The sequence below is a fragment of the Ochotona curzoniae genome, unplaced genomic scaffold (assembly GCF_017591425.1).
Source record: "Ochotona curzoniae isolate NIBS_2020 unplaced genomic scaffold, NIBS_Ocur_1.0 contig_21, whole genome shotgun sequence".
NCBI classification, from domain to species: domain Eukaryota; kingdom Metazoa; phylum Chordata; class Mammalia; order Lagomorpha; family Ochotonidae; genus Ochotona; species Ochotona curzoniae.
The window spans coordinates 3,648,379-3,672,996 of NW_024465322.1; the positions used below are offsets into that span (position 1 = coordinate 3,648,379).

A 24,618-nucleotide genomic window follows, 5' to 3' on the forward strand; every position below is an offset into this window, starting at 1 on the left:
CCCATCCCCTTCTTACAATGAGTTATCCATTGGAAAATGGATCATTTCTTCGGGGTACTGCCCAACCAACTTTGCATAAGCCATCAATGCTGTATAGTTTCCATCCAAGCTTTACTGTAAATTTGATTTTAATTTTTGCTGCCATTTTAGCAATAATTCATGTTGTTCTGAAAGGAGCTCTTACACATCTAAGCCTTTCTTTAAAGAATATCTGTCCATTTGTTTTAAAGGCAGAGTTAGTTGTTGGGTCAGGCAGAAACTAGGAGTTTCACCCAGGAGTCCCTGTTGGTAACAGGGATCCAAGTACTTAAGACTCAAACCACTGTTACGATATGGGATGCCGGCACCACAGGCAGTGGCTTACACCCACTACACCACAATACTTAGATTGAGGGGCCTCCTGGCTGCTCTGCCTGTGAGAAAGTCCAAGAGTTCATGGAGGACAAGCAAGCCTCCTGGTTCACAGCTCTAGCTGAACACCCAGCCAGTACCCAGCACAACCTTGCTAGACGCGCACAGTGAACATACGGGGTAGACATCAGCTGTCCCTAGAGCACGTGCCAGAATTTTACATCTTGAGCAAACTAAGTGATTCCTGTTGCTTCAATCCACCAAATCAGTCTGTCTCTCTCTCCTCTCTCTCTCTCTCTCTCTCATGCTCTCTTTCCAATAAAAATAAATAAATCTTAATTTAAAAAAAGAACGAAGGAAAAGAGGATGCTAGATTAACATTTGATAGTGCAAAAATAATTATTAAACGAGCTGGGCCCAGCAGGCTAGTTCATGCAAAGAAAGGCTTTGAGAAGAAGAGCTCTTCTGCCATCAACACAGTGGTGAGCCAAGAGCTCACCCTCAGCACTTGCCGAAACATACACAGAACAGTTTTCAGACAGTAAAGGAAAAAAAAGAAAAAAGAAAAAACCAGAAGTCTGCCATGTCTGCCATGAAGGAGATGCGGGCTCCGGATGCCCACCCTGATACAGGCTCTACAAAGCGGACTGAGCCAAAGCAACATATTGCAGCAGCATGAGAGTGTCCAGAAAACTTATTAATGGGAAAGACTTTGGACCAACGAGAGCTACATTTGAATCACCTACGTATGTCAGTCCTTTCAAAAATCTATAGTCAATGTAGATGAGAACCAACTGCTGATTAAAGAAAGAAAACTGCAGAATAGACGTTCCAGAGAGGAGAGAGAGCAGAAAGAAGGAAACTGGATAGTGCCTTCATAGCCATCTGTGACTACCATGGACCCATGGAACCCCCTCAGAGCTGCCAGATAATAATGCGCATCCGGCCCCTGGGTCAACTAATGCCAACGGATGCTAGAAGTGCATCCTGACTAACCAGGCCTTTTGACCTTCTTCCAACTGAATTTAAATGTTCGATTGTCGGCAGTGACTTCACAGGGCTTAGAACCACTTAGAAAAATCCTATAGCCAGGACCAAGGCTCTAGAATAGTGGGTAAAGCCAGGATTGGTAGCGTTAGTATCCCATATGAATGCCAGTTCAAATCGCGGCTGCTCCATTTCCCATCCAGCTCCCTGCTAACATCCTGGGAAAGCAGCAGAAGATGGCCCAAGGGCCTGTGCCCCTGCAGCCACAAGGGAGACCTGGAGGACACTCCTGGTCCAGCTCTGACCATTGTGGTCATTCGGAGAGTGACTCAGTAGGTGAAAGATACTGTCTTTCTGTCTTTTTCTAACTCTGCCTTTCAAATAAATACAGATTTAAAAAAAATCCTGGATATCCACTCAGGTGCTTTGCTTAAACAGGGCTTCTTTTTTTTTTTTAATATTTACTTCTTTATAGTAGAAAAGCAGATTTACAAAAAGAAGGAGAGACAGAGTAAGATCTTCCATCACCGATTAACTGCCCAAATGGCCACCACGGCTGGAGCGGAGTTGATCCTGAAGCCAGGAGCCAGGAGCTTCTTCCAGGTCTCTCACACACCGGTGCAGGGACCTGAGTCTTTGGGTGATCCTCCACTGCTTTCCCAGGCCACAACCAGGGAGCTGGATGGGAAGTGGAGCAGCCAGGAACACAAACCAGCGCCCATATGGGATGCCAGTGCTTGCAAGGGAAGGATTTAACTGCTGAGCTTTTACAGGCACCCCTACGTGGGCTTCTTCAATGGCTGGGACTATGGTTCCCATTTTCACTGTCGCCATGATTCTAGCAATATCTTTTCTTCTCATCTACTTTTTTCCCTAGGTGCTCCTGCTGCCACAAGACTGACCCACATCTGGATTCAAGTGACCTTAATTGGTTCTTTTCTTGCTTTCATCTCCAGAGTGGTGGCCCACTTCCCTTTTTGAGGGTACCCTGCTCTGGCCTCCCCCAAATCCACAACGGTACAGATAACCACGGCGAGAAGGTATGCCAGTGAAGAGGGGGACAGAGAGGGAGCTAGTATCACCCCAAGGGGCCAAACGGAAACACCAGGGCGGTCTGTAGCGCAAGACTTCCCCACCCTGGCAGCAAAGACTTCATCCTGCCCTGAGTCCCAGCATCCTGCATACCCAACTTCCTCCGGCTTCCTTCAGTACAGCATACATGTGCCACCTGCTGATGGGCTGATGTGCCCAGTTTAGCATACATGCGCCTGCCACCTGCTGATGGGGCCCAGGTAGGACTCCAGCATGAAGTCATACCTTCCTGTTTCACGTCAAACCCAGAAGATCCCCTGCCAACAACCTAGGAGTGGTTCCCATGGGAAAGACAGTGAGAAAGACCCCAGCCCATGGCCCCTGTCGCTGCCCACCCGCCCTTTCTTCTGTAACATCTCCACACCCGATGTCTTTTCTATACTGATGGGCGAGCCATCCACTTGTGTCCACTCCCTGTCCAGACACACAAGCTCTTGGCCACCAAGTACCACATTCTCCAGTGACTGGTCACCGTGGCGCAGCCTGCAGACTGTCCTTGCAAAGGGGACATATATGATTACACTTCAAAACGACGGGTTTGGTAACAGAGACAACGCGAGGGAGCTGGACCAGATTCCGTGTCATCTTCTGACAGGCCCACCGACTCACGCCTCTAACTCCCCCAGCCACCCTCTCCCAGGGCGCCCTTCCTTCCCTCCACACCCTACCCGGGGCCCTCCCAAGGCACATCTCAACGCCTCCTCCGGGCCGTCCTCCGGGACTGCCCCCCAGCTTCCCGCCCATCCTCCGAGGACGACACGGCCGCCACGGCCACGGCCACGGCCGCGTGGCTCCCGTACCTCGCAGACCTGAGGAATGCTCTCGTCCTTGAAGTAGTTCCTCACCGTGGGGCTGGCGGTGCGTAGGGACGCCATAGCCGGAGAGGCCCGGGGCCTTGACTACCCCCCGGCGGGCGCCAGGCGCAGCTGGGACGCGCGACGCGGCCGAGGAGGGCGGAGCGCGTCTCGGCGTTGCCGTGGGAACGGCGGCGGCGGGGGGCGGCGGGAGCGCGCGCGGGGCCGAGCTCGCGTCAGGACGGTCAGTCAGTCAGTCAGTCAGTCAGTCAGTGGGTGTCCCCGCTCCTGGCAGCGCCCAGCTAGCGCCCCTTCCGGCCTGGGGGAGCCCCGTGCCGCAGGGTGGCCACCTCAGGGTCCCGTCGACCCCAGCGGGTGTTGTTTTTTTTTTTTTTTTTTTTTTAGGCAGTGAGCCCAGCCGCTTCCGGGAGGCGGAGCTCCGGCGGCGGTTTCCTCTCTCCTCAGCCCGGCGGCGGCGGCCATCCCCGCGTGATTTGCAGAGCATCCCGCCTCACACACACACACGCACGCACACACACACGCACCCTGACCCCCCGTGCTGCGCCCCCCGGGGACCCCGAGGCGGCATGAGCGGCGCCCGGCGCGCGAGCTGGCTGGCGGCCGGCCTCATCCTAGGGGCGGGCGCCTGTTACTGCGTGTACAGGCTGACGCGGGGCCGGCGGCGGGGCGGCCGCGGGCTCGGTCCGCGCCCCGCGAGATCGGCAGGTGAGGCCGCCGGGGAGCGGAGGGCAGTGGGGAGGATGGAGGGCGGAGAGGAAAAAACAAAACAAAAACAAAAAAAACTGAGGAGGGAGCGGGCGAGGGAGCGACTCGCGTGGGCTTGCCGGGGCCGTGGAGGCCCCTGAGCGACCTCCCTGCCTCCACGCCATTGTTCTCAGCCCTGGGATGCACGGTCGCTCCCCTCCCCACCCCACACACACACACACCATCTTGGTGTGCGTGGATGCGTGTGTCTTGTCATCCCCCCCACCCACCCACCCCCTCGGGAGGACAAATGCATGTTGAGGTTTCTGTCCCAAAGCTACTGATGCTAGAACCAAAAACGCTAGGTTTGCCGACTGACTGTTCTTGCAAGGGAAATGTCAGGTCCTGGAAACGGTTAGGGAAGTGGGTGGGCGTGGCTCGGGACACCCGCATCCCGTGTGGGTACACGCCTGGTTTTGTCCCCTTCTGAGCAAGCTTCCTGTTTCAGCACATCCTGCTAAGGCGACAACAGGTGATGGTGGATCACGGCTCTGAGTCCCTGCCACTCGGTGTGTAGGTGGCCCACATGGGATTCCTGGCTCCTGGCTGCTGGGGAACGAACCAGCAAATGGAAGGAACTCTGTTGCTTTCTTTGTATCTCTTTACATGAAAACGAAATAAACAGCAATGTGGAGCTTACATTGAACCAGATTGCCTGGCACATCTCAGCCAGTGCCCTGATGGGATTGCTGCCCGCTTAGCCCAAGTACTGAGAAACAGGGCTGCAGGCGTCGCAAGAGGCAGATGGCAGGTTCCCCACCCCACACCCCCCATTATCTTAGCTTTTGGAAAGGTTTGCGTTATAGCAAAGAGATCAAAGCTTTATAATTGCACATTCACTCAGGGACTTTCAAGTAGAATTTCCGTTTTATTTGCAATGGGATGCTGGCGACACCAGATGATGAACCTGTCTGTACCACTCGAAACTTTTTTGCACCAAAAGTACCTAGTTGGAAAGTACCTAGAACTACACCTGGCCTCAAAAGATGTATTTGAGATTTTTTTAATTAAAAAAAAAATCTGACCCCAGGTGAACTTGAAGTGATTTTTTTTTCTTCTATGCAGAAGACCTAACCAGTGGTTCCTACGATGACGTTCTAAATGCCAACCAACTTCAGAAACTGCTTTACCTGCTCGATTCCACCGATGACCCTTTCATTACGGAACGAGTTTTGGTCACCCTGGGTAACAGTGCAGCCTTCTCCGTGAACCAGGTAAGTACTCTTCGTCACAGCCAGCAAGCCCCTTCCATCCTTACAGGCTGGCAGCTGTCAGGACCCCGGGTAAGGTGCTCACCCTGCCCTCCCAGAGCCTCAGCGTGGCTTCTTACACCTCCCATAAAGTGTTCGTCGACTGAACGTGTGGCCTAATCATAATATGGTCCCTGTGAGTGTGGTCACGAGCAGTCACGTTCATGGCATTACGTTAGTGTGTGACCCTTAAAGTGACTGAGAATTCAGCTCTGTTTCAGGAAGCCGATAGAAGCATCTCTCCATTAAGCGTGTGCCTTCGCTTGTAGGTGGGTGTTACAGCTGTTGTTCTGAGGCAGGTGGTCCCTAGGACCCATGGATAGCCACTTCTTGGGGTCCATAGTTCCTATTAATAGAGGCTTTTTAACACCAGCACTGGAAGAGCTCAACCCGAATGCCTTGTTTTTTTTGCTCTCTTAGGCCATTATTCGTGAGTTGGGTGGTATCCCAATTGTTGGAAAGAAAATCAACAGTCCCAACCAGAGTATTAAAGAGAAAGCTTTAAATGCACTGAATAACCTGAGTGTGAATGTTGAAAATCAAATCAAGATAAAGGTAAGTGGCCTGAAGACCCCAATGCATGAGATTTCCCATAAATGGAAGCAAAAAAAAATAATAATAAGGTGAATGGTGAAAGTTGAAGAGACTGTGCTTTAGACATTTGTGGCAAGAGTTTGAGGCCTGCAGGGCAGGAGAAAAGGAACCATGTGACAGGTGATACACCAGACTTTAAACTTGAGGTTGTTTAGTTCAAGGCTGTTAAAGGAACCATAGAGAGTCAGGCAACAGCAGAAAGACACAGCTCATGAAAAAGTTATCTGGGGCCTGGCACAGTAGCCTAAGTGGCTAAAGTGCTTGCCTTGCATGCTCCGGGATCACATAGAGGTGCTGGTGTGTATCCCGGCTGCTCCTCCTCCCATCCAGCTCTCTGTTTGTGGCCTGGGAAAGCAGTGGAGGACGGCCCAAAGCCTTGGGCCCTGCACCTGCTTGGGAGACCCAGAAGAAGCTCCTGGCTCCTGGCTTCAGGATCAACTCAGCTCCGGCCATGGTGGCCGCTTGGGGCAAAAACCAGCAGGTGGAGGATCTTTCGGTGTCTCCTCTCTGAAAATCTGCCTTTTCCATAAAAAATAAAATGAATCTTTAAAAAAGAAAGGTATTTAGAATTGCACATTCGTTGGGCGTCTCCTCTGAGGTGGAGACGACAGACATGTGCGTTGTATAGAAAACCACGGGGGGGAGGAGTCAGGCCTGTGAACCAATCAGCGTAGAACATGATGAAGTGTAATACAGAAAAATGGCACGCTGTCCTTCCAGTGCACAGAAAGGAGCTTCTGTACGAGGCAGATTCTCATTTCCCCATTGAGAATGTCCGAGGGCGGGGCCAGCATGGTGCCTTAGCAGGTCAAAACCAACCCCTGTGAAGCCAGCATCCGCTGTGGGCACCGGTTCAAGTCCTGGATGCTCCACTTCACAGCCAGCCTGAGAAGACAGCAAAAGATGGCCTGCGTGCTTGAGCAAAAGATGGCCTGTGCACCTGCGTGGGAGACTGGAGACGAAACTCCTGACTCCTGGCTTCAGGCCATCTGTGGCGTAAACCATCAGATGGAAGATTCTGTCTCTATAATGCTGATTTTAAAATAAAAACAGGCATCTTTTTTTTTAAAAGGATTTATTATTTTTTTATTGGAAAGGCAGATATACAGAGAGGAGAGACAGAGGAAGATCTTCCGTCCGATGGTGAGTACAACGGCCGATGCTATGCCGATACGAAGCCAGGAGCCTCTCCCGGGTCTCCCACACGGGTGCAGGGTCCCAAAGCTTTGGGCCGTCCTCGACTGCTTTCCTGGGCCACAGGCAAGGAGCTGGAAGAGAAGCGGGGCCACCGGGATTAGAACCGGCGCCCATATGGGATCCCGGGCGTGCAACGCGAGGACTTTAACCACTGCGCCACCGCGCCAGGCCCAAAAACACGCATCTTAAGAAAAAAAAACCCTACAACTTTACTGGTTGCCTCCAGAAAATAGAAATTAAAAGAATAAGTGGTTTCTACAGACAGAGTTAGGAAAGGCAGTAATTCCAAACAAAAGGAAACAAGATGAGATGGACTCAGCTCCAAGAAGAACAAAACCTGCTGGTCTTCGCATTAGAGTTGAAGCAATGAAAGACTCAGAGATAATAAAAACATAAGTGTTCAAATCAAGAAATACTTTAAGAGGTATCAGATTCTTAAGCAAAAAAAAAATAAGATTTCTAAAGAGCTTAAGAAATATTTTTAAAAGAGTAGTGGTGGAATGATTTTGTGACCAAAGAGCTACTATATGTAATTTATTATTTTTGTAAAGGTTTATTTATTTGTATTTCAAAGGCAGATTTACAGAGAGGAGAGACAGAGAGATCTGTCCAATGATCCACTCCCCAAATGGCCACATCAGCCAATCCCAAGAATTACAACAGTTGAGACATGAACCTGTGCCCATATGAGATGTTGACACTGCAGGCAGAGGATTAGCTGGCTGTGCTCCCACAGGCCCCCATAATTTATTATGTTGAAAGGAGGTGGTTTTATTTATTTTTAATTTCTGTGTAATCCTAGGGGCAGATTTTCTGTCACCTGTTAGACCTAGTGCAAAGCCAAGGGCCTGAGACTCACCTGAGATCGCTCACATGCCCAGCGGGGACCCACGTACTTGAACCTGCCACCTCCCAGGGAGCATGTTAACAGGAAGCTGAAATGGGAAGTTAAACTAGAACTTGACTCCGGGCACTGCCCTGTTGTATGCAGATATCCCAACAGCTAGACACAATGCTGCTCCCTGTATGTATACCTGAAATCTGGAACCCACATTCAAATGTTAAACTTCCTCCGCTTTGCTGCCTGCCATTATTTAGTTTTTATATCCCGTGGAAAAACTGGAGAATCATTTTTTTTTTTACATGAATGATGTCTTATTGGGCAGTGATTTCCTACCATCAAATTAGGAAAATTGTCCAACGCGTCTGGTTTTGATAGAATTGACTAGGGTCCAGTGTGATGGTTCAGCTGGCTAACCCTCCACCTGCAAGTGCTGGCATCCTTTATGGGTGCCAGTTCGTGTCCCGGCTGCTCCACTTCCCATCCAGCTCCCCGCTTCTGGCCTGGGAAAGCCTTGGGCTCCTACACCTGCGTGGGAGGACCCACAGGGCATTCTGCTTCCTGGCTTCAGGTCGGCTCTGCTCCAGCCACTGAGGCTTGCTTGGGGAGTGAACTGGTGGATGGCAGATCTTTGTCTTTCCTCTCTATAAATCTGCCTTTCCAGTAAAAATATGTAAGTTTTTAAAAATTGACTAAAAAAAAAATCCTATTTCTCTTTGACCGCTCCCCCTCCCCCAATTGTGTTTTTAACATGTATTGATTTATTTGAAAAGGAGCACAAGTGGGGGGGGTGCTGGGGATGGGGACGAGGGGAGGCAGAGAGAGACAAAGATCTGCCATGCACTGGCTCGCTGCCCAGCTGAACACCTAGGGCTGGCCCAGGACAAAGCCAGAAGCTAGGAACTCCATCCATGTTTCCGTGAGGGCTTTTGCAAGGTGCATTAGCAGGATGCTGGATCAGAAGCTGAGCAGCCGGGACTCGAAGCAGCACTCCTCTGTGGGATCAGATGTCACCAGCAGTGTCTGTCAGGTGTCGGCCTGAGCCTCTGCACACCCTTACCGGCCCCTTGGGCGCCCCGCCACTCCCACCCCCTGTTTCCTTCTGAGAAGGTGTAGTTCAGTCCCTATTGATAAGGTACCTTACCAAAACTTCACATCTCCCTTCCTGGTCATGGCAAAACAAAAAAAGTTATCCTGAGCCGAGGGGTCTCCAACAAGGAAGGGTTGAAGCATGAGCCCTGGCCAATGGATGCTGCTTCCCCCACCTGCTGGCCGACCCAAAGCCGGGGACCCAAGTCCTTGCAAACTTTTAAGTCTTGTGGAGGACGGCCATGGCCGACACTCACCTCGTTGGAGTTGTCTTCAAGGGCGAAGGGAGGGTTGGCGGTGCAATGCGGAGGCCGGTGCCTGAGCCTTGACTGCCTCACTGTGTGGGGAGGTGACTGTCCCTGATTCCCGCTGGCTCACTCCTCCCCTCCTGCCTTCAGACGTACGTCCATCAAGTCTGCGAGGATGTCTTGTCTGGTCCCCTGAACTCCGCCGTGCAACTGGCCGGACTGAGACTGTTGACCAACATGACCGTTACCAACGATCACCAGCACCTGCTGGGTGGTTACATCACAGACCTGTTCCGCGTGCTCCTCGCCGGAAACGGAAACACCAAGGTAGGAAGCGATTGTTACTCCGGGTACCGAGAGCTGTTGCATCAACCTCCCCAGATTGAGGTTGACTTTCCTGTATGTTAGCTCCAAAAAATGATCAACACCCTCCCATGGGCCCAGGAAAGAATATTGTTTATCCTAAGATTGAATCGCACAATGAGTAAAAATCATCTGTAATTTCCCTAATCAATAGATGGATGTTGTTTGATTTTCTGAGGATTGGTAAAATCGAAAATCGCCTTGTTTTTGCTGAAGTGAGGTAGCTAACACATCCCCACCGCTCGAGCGTAGGAACCTCGTGGTGAGAAAGATCGAGTGACAATGGTGCATCACGTCAGGGCAAAAACATTTTCTGATTTGGCGGATCCTTGTTGACAAATCTTTCGGAAACCAGTTTGAAGCTGGAAGCAGAGAAGTGGCTCATGCGAAGGCTGTGGCAGTGGCTCAGGCTGGTCAGGGGCATGGCCCAGGAGGCCTCAGAGAGCAGCTGAATTAAGGGACGCCATTGGAGCATTCCCTAGCTCCGTCGCACCAGCAGGCATCCATTTCATTGCCTGCTTTTCAAGAAATAAAATGTAGGTTAATCAAAAGTCCTGGTAAACGGTGACTGTTTGTTCCTCGGGGTTTTGCCACGTTGCTTTGTGTTCTTTGAGTCCTTGTAGAGAAAAACGCGTGAGGATTTGGAAAGAGGCAAGTGCAGTGCCGGACCCTGACGGCTGGGGTCGCTGCATGTCTGGCTCAGCAGCTACCAAGATGTGATTAAGGGAGAGCTGTGCTAAACCAGCAGTGCTGGCTTCCCCGTGCCACACGGGGGTTGGCATGTGGGCTTGTGCCCAAAGGCACAGGGTGCCCCTGTTGGCAGCTCTCTTTCCAGCAGAGGATGGGCGTGAACCGCCTTTCCGTGTGGTGCTGCGGTGCCGGGATGAACCTCTCCTTAGCCTCTGTGCACTGCCTTCCCAGGCCACCAGGGGGCGCACTGCCAGGGCCAGGCGACTCTGGCCTCAGATCTGCTTATCCGCCTGCTTAAAAAGTGACTCCCACCGCAGTAATAATATGTTCTTTCTGTTTTGTTTTTCTGTTACATTGCCTGTGGTGATAGTGCTGCAATAGAAAAGCTGCTTTTTTGGGGGTTTTTTTGTTTGTTTTTTTGTCTGCTCGGAAACCTAATCACCAGTTGTAACACCAAATCTCAGTGCAGGTCTGCCGTGGAGGTGCCAGATGTCCTAGTGCTTGAAGCATGCCCGCTGCCTCCAGGGTTCCCATTAGCAACAAGCTGAGAGCCAGGCCCGGAACTCAGGCGCTTCGGTATGCTGTGTGGGCATCCCAAGAAACAGCCTTCCTTCTACACTACTCACTCGCTCCCTTCCTGTATTTTAATAACGTCTTGAACTAGACATATTATACAAATAATAGAAGAGATATGAATAGAGACGGTGCTTAGCAGTAAGAGTTAATAAATGTCCTGGAGTCACCACAAGATGGCGTACGTGAGGCAAGTGGATTACGGAAGGTTTCAAGCCCATGCGTGCATCGGATTTATAATTGTCTTCTACCTTTCCACACTGCCCTCCTTTCTATCAAGGATTATCCATCACTGTGTTGTACCAGATACGACTGTATACCTGCCCTCGTGACCACAAATGAGTCTGCCTAGGTTTACTGATTGGCTCCCCCAGGCTTAGCACGTAGGTTCAGGACCGCCTTCTCTGTGGATTCTTATTCCTATTTTCCTTAGTAAAACTTCACTGACCGTGGAGCCCAACATGTCTGCTGGGTGCCACTGACCCCCGCCTAGGCCAGAGGAGACCAAAGCGTGCGTGCACTGAAAAGGGGGCAGAAGCCTTCTCCCCCTTCACCTTGTGAGGGTGTAATTTATTCTCAGATTGTCTACTTAAAAACAGCGCGCTCTGCGCACCCACGCAGCCTTACCAGGAGTTAGCCCTGGGGCCGGCTAGGATGCTGGTATTCACTGGACTCTTGTTCCCTTCTTCCTGCAGTATTCAAAACCATGGCCATGTGTTAGCTTTCTAGAAATTCTGAAAAATTCATTAAGCAAAGCCTGGTATCTTTCTTTTATTTTTAATTTTTTTTTAATTTAAATTATTTGTTTTTGGAAAGGCATATTTACAGAGAGAAAGAAAGACAAATCTTCCATCTACTGGTTCACTGCCCAAATGGCCACAGCGGCCAGAGCTGAACTAATGGGAAGCCAGCAACTTCTTCCGGGTCTCCCACACAGGTGCAGGGTCCCCAGGCTTTGGACGATCTTCTTCTTTCCCAGGCCACAAGCAGGGAGCTGGATGGGAAGTGGATGGGATACCAGCACTTGCGGTCAGAGGATTAGCCGGTTGAGCCATCGTGCTAAAGAATAGGCCTTCCTACTGCCATTTTCCCATGAACATTGTAAAGTCTCCTCCTCTCGTATCCAGCGCACGGCTTTCCTGTGGCCTTTGCTTGTAAAAGGGGAATTCTACCAGCAAGTTCCTACTTTGCAGGACTAAGACAGCGCTGACATTTTGGCTGGTCAGTTACTCTGCAACATTACTTTGCTCATCACTGTGACGTCACTAAATGGTTGTAAACCATTTTTCACAACAATAAAAACTAACCTTCAAGATGCGTGGAAATCCACTGAAATGAAAAGGTCTATATTATTTTTGGTGTGGTAATGAAAATTCTTACATCTTCAGTAGAAATGAACGGAGATTCAGAATTTGTGTTTGGTGGTGGCTCTAAAGATCTTATTAAGCCATTATTATGTGTCAGGAAGTGTGAGAGTTGGGTTAGGAAGAAATTGTCAGTAGGAGGGGTCGCCATCAAGTTTACAAAGCATGAAGTTAAAAGATAAGTTTATCTTGGTGCCAAAGCACCATGGATGGATTTCAAAAGGGTCTTTTTGCCATCTTGTTTTTAAAAAAATTATCAGTCATTTTTAAGACTTATTTGAAAGGCAGAGTTAGAATTTTCCATGGACTGGCTTCCCTCCCCGAATGGTCACGGTGGCTAGGGCTGGGAGCAAGCGCTCAAGTCATCTTCTGCTGGATTTTTGAGCACATGAGCCAGGAGCGAGCCACCACCAGGACTCTGAACAGCGCTCCCATGGAATGCTAGCATCATGTGCCGCAGCTTCATGCGCTGTGCCACAGTGCTAGTACAGTATGCTAGAAAAATAAGGTTGAAACAAAGACAGCTCTACAATGAGAGCAGGGCTGAGTTATGAGTCCAGAGGGGAGGCACTTTATGTCGAAGGAATTGTGAAGCCTTCGGGGGAAAAGCGAGGGCGTGAGCCTGGTCTTGGGGCCTACTAGACGGGACTTGCCAGCTGAACACTGAGAGGGCCACCCGCTAGCAAGAGGGTGCGTGCCTGCTGGTCTGAAATAAACCAACATTCTTATTTCAGGTTCAAGTGCTGAAACTGATCGTGAATCTGTCTGAAAACCCAGCTATGACTGAAGGACTTCTCGGTGCCCAAGTAAATACCCCACACGCTTTTGTTCAAGATGTATCTGTTGTTGTTTTAAAGATTTTTTTTTTTTTATTGAGTTACAGAGGGAGGGCGGGAGGGAGGGACAGACTGAACGAGGTCTTCCATCCACTGGCTCATGCCCGAAACAGCAAGGACTGGGACCTGGCCTGGGAGTAAAGCAACTGGGTGCTCCAGTATGATTGCCAGTGCTCCCAGCTTGCACCTACATGTGGACGCACATGCATGGATTTGGACCGATAGATCCAGGAAAAGACTTACCCCAAAATCACAAGAGGATTTCCGAGAACAATCTAACAGGTGGTTTTCATAGACAGATCTCCTACATTTTCTGCAAGTGTATTTTAAAATTCTCCCTAGTAATCATAAAACCATTTTTTTATTTTTCATCCTCGCCCAGTGTTGGGTATGCCGCTCTTCCACGTGGCCTGTTTGTAAGGACACAGGTACTGAAGCGCAGTAGCTGCTCTCTGCGGGCCACCCCGCTGAGCCGCTGGTGCCCTGTCCCTCGGATCTTCCCGTCCCGCGGAAAGACCAGGATGCAGTACAAGCAGACAGGAGCAGTAAGAGCCGTGGCAGTGCTCCTCGGAAGGATGCCAAGCCAGAGCTCAGCTGCCCACCAGGGCCTGAGGCTCCATGGTCCCCATGTGCTTTCCTTTCACCCCAGCCTGGGGCCCTGCAGCACATCTGTGCTGTAAATATTGGATGGATTGAGGATTTCTCATAAAATATTAAAAGTATAAATATAGCACGGGCAAAACGAAGAGAGGATTTTTTTTCCAAATGACTACATCCTGGGATTCCTAGTGAACTGACTGAGCTAAAACAAAACAAAACCCTCATTGTCCAAGAGTGTACGCGACATAGAGAGGGGTGCGTGAGATTTTTTTACACATGACACTTACACAGTATGAAGAGCTTATATTCCAGTGGGGCTTTTGCAATGTGACATGGTCCCTGCAGCATGGCTGTGTGCAAACCACCCTCACTGTCTCCTGTTGCAGGTGGACTCGGCGTTCCTGGCCCTCTTCGACAGTCACGTGGCCGCCGAGATCCTTCTCCGGGCGCTCACGCTGTTCCAGAACATAAATAACTGTGTCAAAGCAGAGGGCCGCCAGGCGGCGCAGCCCTCCTTCCCGCAGGGCTCCTTGTTCTCCCTGTTGTACGGAGAAGAATGCGTCCAGAAAATGAGAGCTTTGGGGTCTCACCACGACGCCGACGTGAAAGAGAAGGCCGCGGCAATAACTCCAGCCTTCTGATGGCCTGGGCCTGCGTTCCTCCCTGCAGCAGCACACTCTGGAAGCTTCCTTCCCATTTGCCTAACGCATCCCTCAGCTGCCGAACTTCTACAGTAAACATCCCATTTCGTCATTCACGCACTGCAGCTCAAGCATTTCTCATCGATCATGTTCAAAAGAAAAGGCAAAATTCAGATTCCGGAGTGTGTGAGTGTTCCCATGAAGCTTACATATTTAATAATCAGAAACACACACACACACACTCGGGTCACAAGTAGCTTGGAGAAGCGATCTTCCACCTGTATGTGGCCGCCATCTTCGAGTTTATTTCAGATCATTTTACTGATGCCCGTTGACTAAGAGAGCTTGCATGAGTCCCGTTAGTTTTTCTTTTGCTTCGTAGTTAAGAGATGCTGATTTCCCCTACAGGAAGGGGCCGTGTCCCTTCTGTGTGGGAAGTGCCCTTCAGCGTGGAGTGGTCTGTCGTCGTCCTCCCTCCGGGAGCACTTAGCCTGGGACTAACACGGCTTTATGAGATCCTGAGGAACCCAGCCACGCTGCTTTTAAAACGTCTGTTCCCATCATGCAAACGTGCGAACACAATGAAAGCATCAAGGAAAACACGAGAGTCGTGTTACCTGGGCACTCACCCCGCCCATGCAGTGTGTCCGTATGTCATGATGTCACATACGAGATACTGGGACTTAGCCAAATGTCCACTCATCCTCGATGGGCCAAGTCAATATCCCAGTTTTTCAAAAGATGGACAGGTCTGCTGACATGCTGCGGAAGACACCCATGAAGTGTGCTGGATTTTAAAGACATGCTGTGGATGATGTGTAGAATCCAACTGTGTTTTGTTTTTTTTTTTTTAAATAAGTATATTCCTGGGGCTGGCATTCTGGCACAATGAGTAAAGCCGTCTGCTTCAATGCCAGCTTCCCATATGGCACCAGTTCACATCCTAGTTACTCCACTTCCATTCCAGGTCCTTGCTAAAGGCCTTGGAAAAGCAACAGAAGGTGACCCATAATATTTAGGCCTCTACCACCCACATGGGAAAACTGAATGAAGCTCCTGGCTTTAGCCTTGCTCACCCCTGGTCACTGGGCCGCAGGGGAGAGGGAACCAGCAGATGGAAGACCAATCTTTCTCTCCCTCTGATTATTTCAACTAAATAAATATATTTTAAAATGTGCTTACAGGAGCAAAATATTTCAAACTCCTGGGAATGAAAACTGGAACATGGCCTGCATTTTTTTTTTAACTCAGCATAAATTGTGTAATTTTTTTTTAATAAAGAGGCAAAAAAAAACAAAGCTTATGCATGTTCTCCCCTTAATTTTGATGCTTTATTTTCATCCATATAATAAAATTTCTCAGCTGTTCTCTTTTGATATATCACCTTTATTCCATAAGCTACCGTAACAATTGGATGTATTTGATTTCAGCCAAGATTTATGTAAGATTCAAGTTCATGACCCTCATTATGCTTGGCAAGAAGTAAAACACGATGCAGCCCACACACATCCAGAGCTTCTCAGTGCTTCCAGATTCTGTGTAAACGTGGACACGTGCTTGTTTCCACACAAGGTTACAAATTCTCACACACCCAGTGGACCAGAGTGAAAATGTCATATGGCTACTAAGAATACTAGTTTAAAACATTAGGTGACACAAATCTAAGTATTTCCTGAAAGGCACATTTATTTCTTTACTCAGAAGTATGTGTTCACAATATACACATATTTAAAAACCCACGTGTTTTAGCAACACTGGATTCTAAAATTCTGTCCCTTCTCCTTTACTGTCCGTTTGATAATCACACTTTCTGGAGTTCTCAGTATTGGATCTGAAGTGTAGAAAATGCTAGATGACTAAGGGAGTGATATTTTGCGAGCCAGGAGGAATGGTCCGTGGAAAGCGCACAGACAGATCTCGTAGGTCCCAGCACCTTGGCGTTCTTCGCCATGATGCTGCCTGATGGGCATGTCCTGTGAGGCAGGAGAGCAAATGAGAGGGTCCCTCGGCACAGGAAACTTCGATATTGGCTTAAACATGACTGCAGCTCCTAACCAAAGTGGACAATGAAATTGACTTTCAAAGATAAAAATGTGGACTAGGCCACAATTCAGGGAAAAGAACAGATCTGTGGGTTTTTTGGTTTTTGTTTATTCTGCACATGAACCCTTCAGACGGTCGGCAGGAGAACAAGTGAAGCCACTCAGCGGGGATGCTCGCTCAGTGGGAGAGATGAGGTCAGCTGTATTCCCTAGTGAACCAAATGTCTATGTGCAGAGAGGAAGTGAAGGGCAACCAAAGGGTTTGTGAGGAAGCCCAGAAAAATAAGGCAGGGCCCCAGCACAGTAGCCTAGCAGCTAAAGTCCTCGCCTTGCACACACTGCCAGGATCCCATATGGGTGCTAGTTCATATCCTGGCAGCCCCACTTCCCATCCAGCTCCCTGCTTGTGTCCTGGGAAAGCAGTGGAGGATGGCCCAAAGCCTTTGGACCCGAGACCCAGAAGAGGCTCCAGGCTACTGGCTTCGGGTCAGAGCCCAATTCTGGCCATTGCGGTCACTTGGGGAGTGAATCAGTGGAAGGAAGATCTTCCTCTGTATATATGACTTTCCAATAAAAATAAATAAATCTTTAAGAAGAAAAATGAGGCAAGCCAGCTAGGTGGCTCTGGAACACAGTGCCTAGAAACCCTGAGACGTGAGAATACAAAATCAATGCCAATGGGCCCGGCGCGGTGGCGCAAGTGGTTAAAGGTCCTCGCCTTGCACGCCCTGGATCCCATATGGGCGCCGGTTCTAATCCCGGCAGCCCCGCTTCCCAGCCAGCTCCCTGCCTGTGGCCCGGGAAAGCAGTCGAGGACGGCCCAAAGCTTTGGGACCCTGCACCCGCGTGGGAGACCCTGAAGAGGCTCCTGGCTTCGGATCAGCATAGTATCGGCCTGTTGCGCTCACTTGGGGAGTGAATCATCGGACAGAAGATCTTCCTCTCTGTCTCTCCTCTCTGTATATCCGCCTTTCCAATGAAAAAATAATAAAAATAAATCTTTAAAAAAAAAAAAATCAATGCCAAGGCCATTCACAGAGAAGGAATGCTTTAGCCAGATATGCTTGGCTCGCACCTGTCAGCAGAGGTCAGGTCAATTTTCAGTTGCGGGTGCAGTACGGATGACTACGATGAAGCTGGCCAGCCTGCGGGCAGTACACCCCAGAGCTGACCACCCGATTCACCTCTACTTAAGCACCTGTGCTAATTCAGTTGTTTCCTAAAGGTTTTATTTTTATGGAGAAATCTTTCATGCTTTAGTGCCCACAGATCACACACACCCACGTGTATCACATACGCATACACGCCGCGTACATATTTCCCCCCTTGAATGAGTCAAAGCTTTGTAGAGAAAAGATAGTTAATTTTGATAAAGACCATTCACCTTTACTTTGGCTATTCCTCTCTAAGGCTACGAAATGAGTGAGGCGAGGCTGTCAGTCTTCAACGTTGAATTTGCTATGCGAGTGCTTATATCAGTAAGCGTGCCTCGTATCTCCCTAGGACACCTGCATGTCCTACATATTTGCTTCTATCAGCAAAACGTGAACAGACTATCAAAAGCAGGAGCCTATTTTTAACTTTCAAATAGACTTCTCAGTAAATTAGGAAGTGAAATCTTAAGAGATGACTTTCTCCCTTATGTTTCTAAAGTGCCTTATAAAAACCACATTTAATCTGCACATTTTTGGAGGTAGGTCGACCGTGAGGAAACAGAGGCACGGCGGGCGCAGGTGACTCGTCTGGGTTTACACGGGAAAGCTGTGATGAAGCAGGACTACCTTTTTTTCCCCTTGCTAACAAGGGGCATGCAAGCCAAGTTACAAAGCTCCGTCTCAGTAGCACCGAAAGTACAAAACATACCTGCATTATTTTGTGCGACTCAAATTAACCACGCTGAGTCAGTGGATCAGGTCGGACCTCCAACGGTCTGGAATGCAGTCCCCTCCCTTGGGAAGGCTCTGAGGAGTCAAGAGCTTTCGGTTAGGACCAAGATGTGGGTCCGACTGGATCCCAGATTCACCATCGTCTTACCACCACCGGTGGTATCCCACACTGGCTTAACAGAAGCTACAATCACGTGTGGCGGTCATTTACCATAAAAACAGGACGTGTGACTCACAGGGAACAAAATATAAGATGGGTCTCATTGATCTATTTGGAGTTAAAGAGACCAGCAAAGGCAAATGTATGGAGAGAAAGTATTATTTAATTGAAAGGGTTTGGTCTAGTAATATTTAAATCTGCATTTATAAAAGATTGCATTGTGGCTGTATTTGTGCCTAGCAGAAGACCTTTTAGATTAGAAATAGCAAATATCTTAAGTTATATCCTTGTAGTCACATCGTTTCCCTTCCTCTACCCCAGTCAGAGGATTTGGGGTGTAGGCATTGTAGACATGCACTAGAATATTACTCCTTCCCCTTTCTAAGGGTGTGGTGGTCATGGCTTCACAATATGGTGAGTTTGCTGCACGCCCAGGAACGGTGTCCCCAGCCATGGTTACTGTGTCAAAGGGTGCGAGACACAGAGGAGTTCAGCATAACAAAAACGTTGTCTTTAAAGATGGGAGATTTTATGCGTAGCAAAATAAATCAATATTTGGCAAATAAGCTAATCTAGGTAGAGCAAACTCAGCTATGTTTACAAGTAGGTGCGAGTCAATTTTATCATTTACTACAATGTAAATATAAGCAGCATAGTTGGGGGCCGGGAGAGGACTCAACCAGCTAATCTTTCACCTCCAAGCGCCAACATCCCACACGGCTGCCAATTCTTGTCCCAGTTGTTCCACTTCCCATCCAGCTCCCTGCTTGTGGCCTGGGAAAGCAGTGAAAGACAGCCCAAAGCCTTGGGACCTTGCACTCAACATGGGAGAGGCTTCGGATTGGCCCGCGGCCATTTGGGGAGTGAACCAACAGATGGAGGATCTTTCTCCATCTCTCCTTATCTCTGTGTCTCCTTCTGTCTATAAATCTGCCTTTCCAGTAAAAATAAATAAATCTTTACAAAAATATAGAAATATATATATGTGCAGGTGTAGGCCTCTGAACAATCTAGAGTGGCAGCCAGCCTTGATTCATCTTATCACAGGCCCTGACATTTTTTCTTTAAAAATTGAGTCTCATCAGTTTTTTGTAACCTAAGAAACTTTAAACTCATTAGTCAATTCATCATTTAAATGCCCTGCCCTGAGGTCTTCGTTTTTAATTTCATCTATGAACTGGTCATCGTATGAGTAAGTAAGTTATCAGACATGAAACACAAACTCGCAGAAGCTATAGCTAAAAACAGGCATAATATTCATAACTTCGTAGTCTTTCCTTTGTCTTTCACACTTGTATCAGATGATGTCTTTTTTTTTTTTTTTCTTTAAAAAAGCTCCTCTGTTTATAGTTACTCAGTTTTCTTCCTTGGTATTTAAGTATCTTGATTCTCCATGCTTTAAGACAAAAAAATCTTCTTGCTTCAGTCCATGTGTTTTTAGAGCTTCGCCCAGCTTCACTGGCGGTTCCAGGTAATGCTGAAAAACGGCACAGAGAAGAAAAGCAATAGTGACAATACTTAATATGGGGGCTATTTCAGAAAAGAATTAAGACTAAAATAAGCAACGGATGTCTACATGGAACAATGTCCTTCTAAAGGAAGCACTAGCAAATGACTTCAGCGTATTTTGTGATTTGATGGAAACTTTGGTCCTTAGAGGAGATAAAAAAAAAATGTCCCCTAGCCGTGGGACAAGACAGCTATGTAGACGGGAGACGAGAGCTCAGCAAGCGAAAGAGTCACCCACACTGCATTCACGAAGGGTCAGGCAAGCAGCTTCTTTCACGGGGGTCACTATTTTTATTCCCTGCTATAGCACAATTCGTTCAGATAAAAGAGAGACCCAGGTCATTTCATGTACGCATTAACGCGTGAAGCTTGTGTTGGTGCCTGGGACGCCAGCATCTGGGGCTACGCCCAGCTGGTCTGCTTATGAGCCGGCTCCCTGCGAATGTGCCTGCAAAGCAGCAGCCCATGTGGCCACTCTGGGAAGCGAACCAACAGACGGACGACTGACTGCTCTGTTTATACCTCTTTGTCACTCCGCTTTTCAAATAGAGAAAAATAAATAGCTTTAAAAAAAAAAGTTACGATACTTGAAATTGATTTTTGTCAGAACCAGGGACTGAAAAGTCTGGTGCTTAAGTATGTCATCCAGGGTCTCTACTCATCCTTTACCTGAGCAGTGGGAACATACTTCAGGATGGCCAGACTAGGTCTTATTCTGCCTCGCCTACAGTGAGCAGCGATTCTAACTGTTTATATGCAAATGGTTTGAAAGTGTTTAGAAATCATAGCCTGGAGCACCCACTTTGAAAATCCCTTCTGCTTCACAGTCAACAATTGTTCAACTAAGGTCAAATGTTAAAAAGTCCAAATTGCTAAAGGCCCAAAGAGGTTTTATTACAGGTCTCAGCAGGAAATCCACTGGAATTAAATTATTGGAAACCAGAGTAATTCTTGAAGCTTTTCCTCTTTATCATCACAAGCTAAAAACCTAGAAGTCAACCTTGATGCCTTTTCTTGACATAGCTCAAATAAAACACTGCGACTTCATCCAACACTGACACATGCAGAATACGTATATGGAAATGGAACAGTCACACACACAGAAAAGGAAGGAGGAATTACCACCCAATTCGGAAAAGCAGTCTCAGATCTCCCCCTGTTGTGTTCACATACACACATACATTAATATTCTCCTTCCTCCGTCACTCACCACGGTTATTCATTCCTTCCTTCACTTGCTCGCTCATTAGTCCATCCCATCCTCTCGCAACAGAACTAAGAATTGCAACAACCTGGTCCCGAGATGGGAAACGGGCAGATAGTATCTACAGTCATTTTGAAATAAGTTCCATCTTCCTTAGCGGAGAGCACAGGAGACAGACAGGAAATGCCTCAAATACCAAGAAAATGCTAGGTTCTTGGAAAGAGGCCCCAGAATATGCAAGACGCCACAGGGCCAAGTAAGAGAAGCCACATTCCAACCAGGTCTTTCAAAATTGTGCTTGTGGCTGGCCCTGGTTCCAGGAAAGGAAGGGTGATACGTGATCCCAGAACCCAGGCTAGCCGCAGAGCGCTGGGCTTCGGTTCCCTTAGGGAAAAAAACAAATCAACAATTCTGCTTTAATTTAGGACTGGAGTCACACAAATCTCAACGTCTGGTCCACAGCAGACATGGAACAGTTGTTTACTGGGTGGAGAACACATTCCTAGACAGTCCTACGCTGCCCGGCCTCCCTTCTCCATGGCCTCCGTGTCTTCCATCCTCCCGCTGAGCGTCCCTCCCGACTCCCCCCCACACCAACTTGGGCTCTGCCCTTCCCCATCTGGCAGTGCCTTCCTCCTGGCCGCAGCAAAACCAGATGCAGGTGGCACTCTTCATGTTGAAGCCCTCTCTGGTCCCTCCCAGGGCAACCAAGACCCCATCATCTTCCAACACCTAGATCATATGCCCATCTCCCACCTCCTACCAGGACAAAAGCCTCCTTGCAGGGTAGGGGGAAATATGATGGCTCATTGTCCTCATCCCTAATACGCACAGATTTTTGCTGTTGTTGTTGTTGCTGCTGTTTTGGAGACTCACGCTTTGTTAACTACAAAGAAATCAACCTAAGAAAGAAAAAGGCTTTTTCCACTGCGCATAAATAGATCATGACCGGTCAGTATGCAGGGCCACCCTAATTCTGCAGGGCCTGTGATGACAGAGTCTAGTTCCACAGCATGGCTTCTGAAGACCCAGCTGGGTCAAGAGGGACCCCTGAGCCCCACCAAGCTCTTTGTGGCTCGTGCACAGAACCCAAGTCCTGCTTCCCCCGAGAGCAGACTCACCTCGTTTGCTAAAGCGAAGGTTCCCCAGTGAATGGCCACGGATTTCTTGCTTTGCACATCGATGTGGATCTGCACTGCTTCTTCGGGGTCTACGTGCTGATATTTCAGAAACCACCTGATGGGACACAGCCACTCATTAATGCTGCCCTTGGGGAAGTGTGTTCTAATGACTGCTTCCTGCAGTCGGCATTTTTCAAGAGTTTGGGGTGCTTACTGGCTGTTCCCTCCCCCTGTACCATTCTTGGATTCTGAATGTGCATGCCAGCACACAGCAACGAGGCCTTCAACACTTCCCAGCTGCTGAACTCAGCTGGCACATGTTTCAGAAAGGCCTGCGACCCGACCTACGCTCTCCATGGGTCTGTTCTCATCTCTCTGGGGGTGGGGACCTGGACCCTGGAATTTTTCAAAGTACCACCTGCCCCAGGTGAATCCAGTGTGTAGCCACAGAACCTTTGGGACAGAGCACGTGAAATGTGGGGTGGGAATGTGGGGGAGTGAAGCTAGAAACCAAGACGACACAAAACAGACAAAAAGACAGCAAACAGGAAAAGTCACGACAGCTATAAAAGAATCTTCCTTTAGTCCACCCTCCTACTCAAGAACAATGACAAAAAAAACAAGTTTTTTTTTTTTAATACATCCTATGTTATTTCATAGTCTTCCGGATATATCTTTGCACACATTTTACTAGGTTTTGAGCTGTAATATTTCTCAGGGACACTGTAAATGCTGAGGTGGTTTTCCCTCCTCATTAGGTTACTTTACATGTATATAACAAACGTCACGTGCAAGTCTTTCTTATGCAATAAAAAGCCTCCAGCCGAACTCCCCTCACAACAGTTCAGCTGTGTCATGTGTATTTTGATTTCACAGATAGATTCTGAAAAGATGAAGAGGATGGCTTTAAAGCAGAGAGTTTCTGATCCTGCCCATGACTCCCTGACTACAAGATTCTAAAGGAGTCCACTCCTCGTCTTGCGTTGAGACTTCACCCTACTACCCAGAAGGCTAAGCTAAGGGAAGGGAGGGTAAGCTGACATCCTGCGGTAAGGACAAGAATGGCAACCCAGGCCGCCTGCGAGTGCCCTTCGGATGGGTGTGGCGCTGCAGTGTCCACCGCCAGCCACTAGGACAGACATTACTGTGGCAAATGTTGTCTGACTTACTGCCTCAACAAACCAAAAGATAAGGGTACATGACGAGCTAATCAAAGATACCACGAACAACAAACGTTATGGTGGACTGGCTACATGTAGTCTTGTCCCCGTTTGCCACAGTTTTCACTTTAAGTATTTAAACATTTTAACAACTACGTGACCCACCCAACCCCCAGTGGGCATAGCCACTAAGCCACCAATAAGGCAGCAACACAAAATCTTAATTACTGTACTGAGCATCATCCGCCATCTTACGCAAGCTGGGACTTCGTCCTCCACAAGCCCACATACCTTGGCTCGTAAGCTCCGATGGGAATAGCTGCCAAGTCAAATGGCCCAAATCTTTTTCCTATCTCTTTAAAGACGGAGCAGTAGCCAGTATCTCCTGCAAAAAAAAATCGGTTCCAAGGCCCCAGAACGGACCAGCTGCCCCAGAGCACCTTGTTGTCATCCAGGAGGGTTCTTTTGCACCAGTGCTGGGCAGGGGTGAAGACGAAGGTGATCTCGTCATGACCCGGAACACAGTTCTCTTCCCACCAGTCCAACTCGATCACGTTCTCGCAGCCGCATTTCTGCATCCAGTCGAGGAGACCCAGGGGCACAAACCACCTCAGCTCGTTCCCGAATCGCTCGTTGAGGGCGGCGACAGAACCGTAGTCCAAATGGTCGTAGTGGTTGTGACTGATGAGCACAGCATCGATGGGGGGCAGTTGACCGATGGTGCACGGGGGATGACGGAATCTCTTGGGTCCCAAGTACTGCGATGGGGAGGCCCGGGAGCTGAAGATGGGATCTGTAAGAAATACCAGCTCATCCATCTCCACCAGCACCGTGGCGTGTCCCAGCCATGTGACCCGCACACCGGCTTCCCTTGTTCCAGCTGCTCCAGGGTCCTCAACAAAATAGGGTGTAAGCACTGGGAGTTCTTTGTCAAGCTCCTGTGTCCGCAAAAAAAAAAAAAAAGAGATACACAGCCGTGAGGGGAAAAATAAAAATATTTAAAGAAAAAAGTTGTTTTCATTATAGAACACAGCTTGACCTCCATTATGGCAGCAAGGTTGGGCTATTTAGGGAGAGGTGACGTCATCCCATAAACTAGCTGTTTGTGCTTTTCTCCTGAAAATGCATACTTCTTAGTCTAAAAGGCACTAAACAAAGGAAAAGTAAATTGCAAATTCTCACTGCTGCTGAGCTCACTTTTTCTTTTTAAAAGACTCTTATATCGTGCCAGTAGTTAGCCAGCTTCGGTGCAATTATTTGA

At 48.6% G+C, this 24,618-nt stretch overlaps 3 protein-coding genes across 7 annotated transcripts in view; 1 reads left to right on the plus strand and 2 right to left on the minus strand.

The window, feature by feature from the left end:
• Positions 1-3,557, minus strand: part of FBXL13 (F-box and leucine rich repeat protein 13) — a 127,773-nt gene extending 124,216 nt beyond the window's left edge. The window contains exon 1 of the mRNA XM_040971222.1: positions 3,231-3,557. Within this exon, the coding sequence (XP_040827156.1) occupies positions 3,231-3,305 (75 nt within the window). The 5' untranslated portion in view covers positions 3,306-3,557. The remainder of the gene's footprint in view (positions 1-3,230) is intronic.
• A 171-nt stretch (positions 3,558-3,728) lies between these two features.
• On the plus strand, positions 3,729-15,573 carry ARMC10 (armadillo repeat containing 10). 5 transcript variants are annotated; one of them, XM_040971226.1, is made up of 6 exons: positions 3,773-3,950; positions 5,097-5,203; positions 5,660-5,794; positions 9,359-9,535; positions 12,933-13,004; positions 14,021-15,573. In XM_040971226.1, the coding sequence occupies exons 1-6, from the start codon at positions 3,812-3,814 to the stop codon at positions 14,273-14,275; spliced, it is 885 nt and encodes a 294-aa protein (XP_040827160.1). In that variant the 5' UTR covers positions 3,773-3,811; the 3' UTR covers positions 14,276-15,573. The 5 variants fall into 5 exon arrangements, with proteins under 5 accessions (XP_040827163.1, XP_040827162.1, XP_040827161.1 ...); XM_040971224.1 differs by having other exon boundaries at positions 3,776-3,950; positions 5,055-5,203; XM_040971228.1 differs by lacking the exon at positions 9,359-9,535 and having other exon boundaries at positions 3,744-3,950; positions 5,055-5,203.
• A 1,777-nt stretch (positions 15,574-17,350) lies between these two features.
• On the minus strand, positions 17,351-24,411 carry NAPEPLD (N-acyl phosphatidylethanolamine phospholipase D). The gene is made up of 3 exons (XM_040971230.1): positions 23,649-24,411; positions 22,198-22,312; positions 17,351-19,840 (listed from the first exon to the last, which is right to left on the minus strand). The coding sequence occupies exons 1-3, from the start codon at positions 24,173-24,175 to the stop codon at positions 19,718-19,720; spliced, it is 765 nt and encodes a 254-aa protein (XP_040827164.1). The 5' UTR covers positions 24,176-24,411; the 3' UTR covers positions 17,351-19,717.
• Between the last annotated feature and the right edge of the window lie 207 nt (positions 24,412-24,618).

Coding starts and splice junctions, on each gene's coding strand:
- ARMC10 (XM_040971224.1), top strand. CDS start 3,812: ATGAGCGGCGCCCGGCGCGCGAGCTGGCTGGCGGCCGGCCTCATCCTA. Junction 9,536..12,932: donor CCGGAAACGGAAACACCAAG/GTAGGAAGCGAT, acceptor TTCTTATTTCAG/GTTCAAGTGCTGAAACTGAT. Junction 13,005..14,020: donor AAGGACTTCTCGGTGCCCAA/GTAAATACCCCA, acceptor CTCCTGTTGCAG/GTGGACTCGGCGTTCCTGGC.
- NAPEPLD (XM_040971230.1), bottom strand. CDS start 24,175: ATGGATGAGCTGGTATTTCTTACAGATCCCATCTTCAGCTCCCGGGCC. Junction 22,313..23,648: donor ATCGGAGCTTACGAGCCAAG/GTATGTGGGCTT, acceptor GTGTCCCATCAG/GTGGTTTCTGAAATATCAGC. Junction 19,841..22,197: donor CCTTCGCTTTAGCAAACGAG/GTGAGTCTGCTC, acceptor GCCGTTTTTCAG/CATTACCTGGAACCGCCAGT.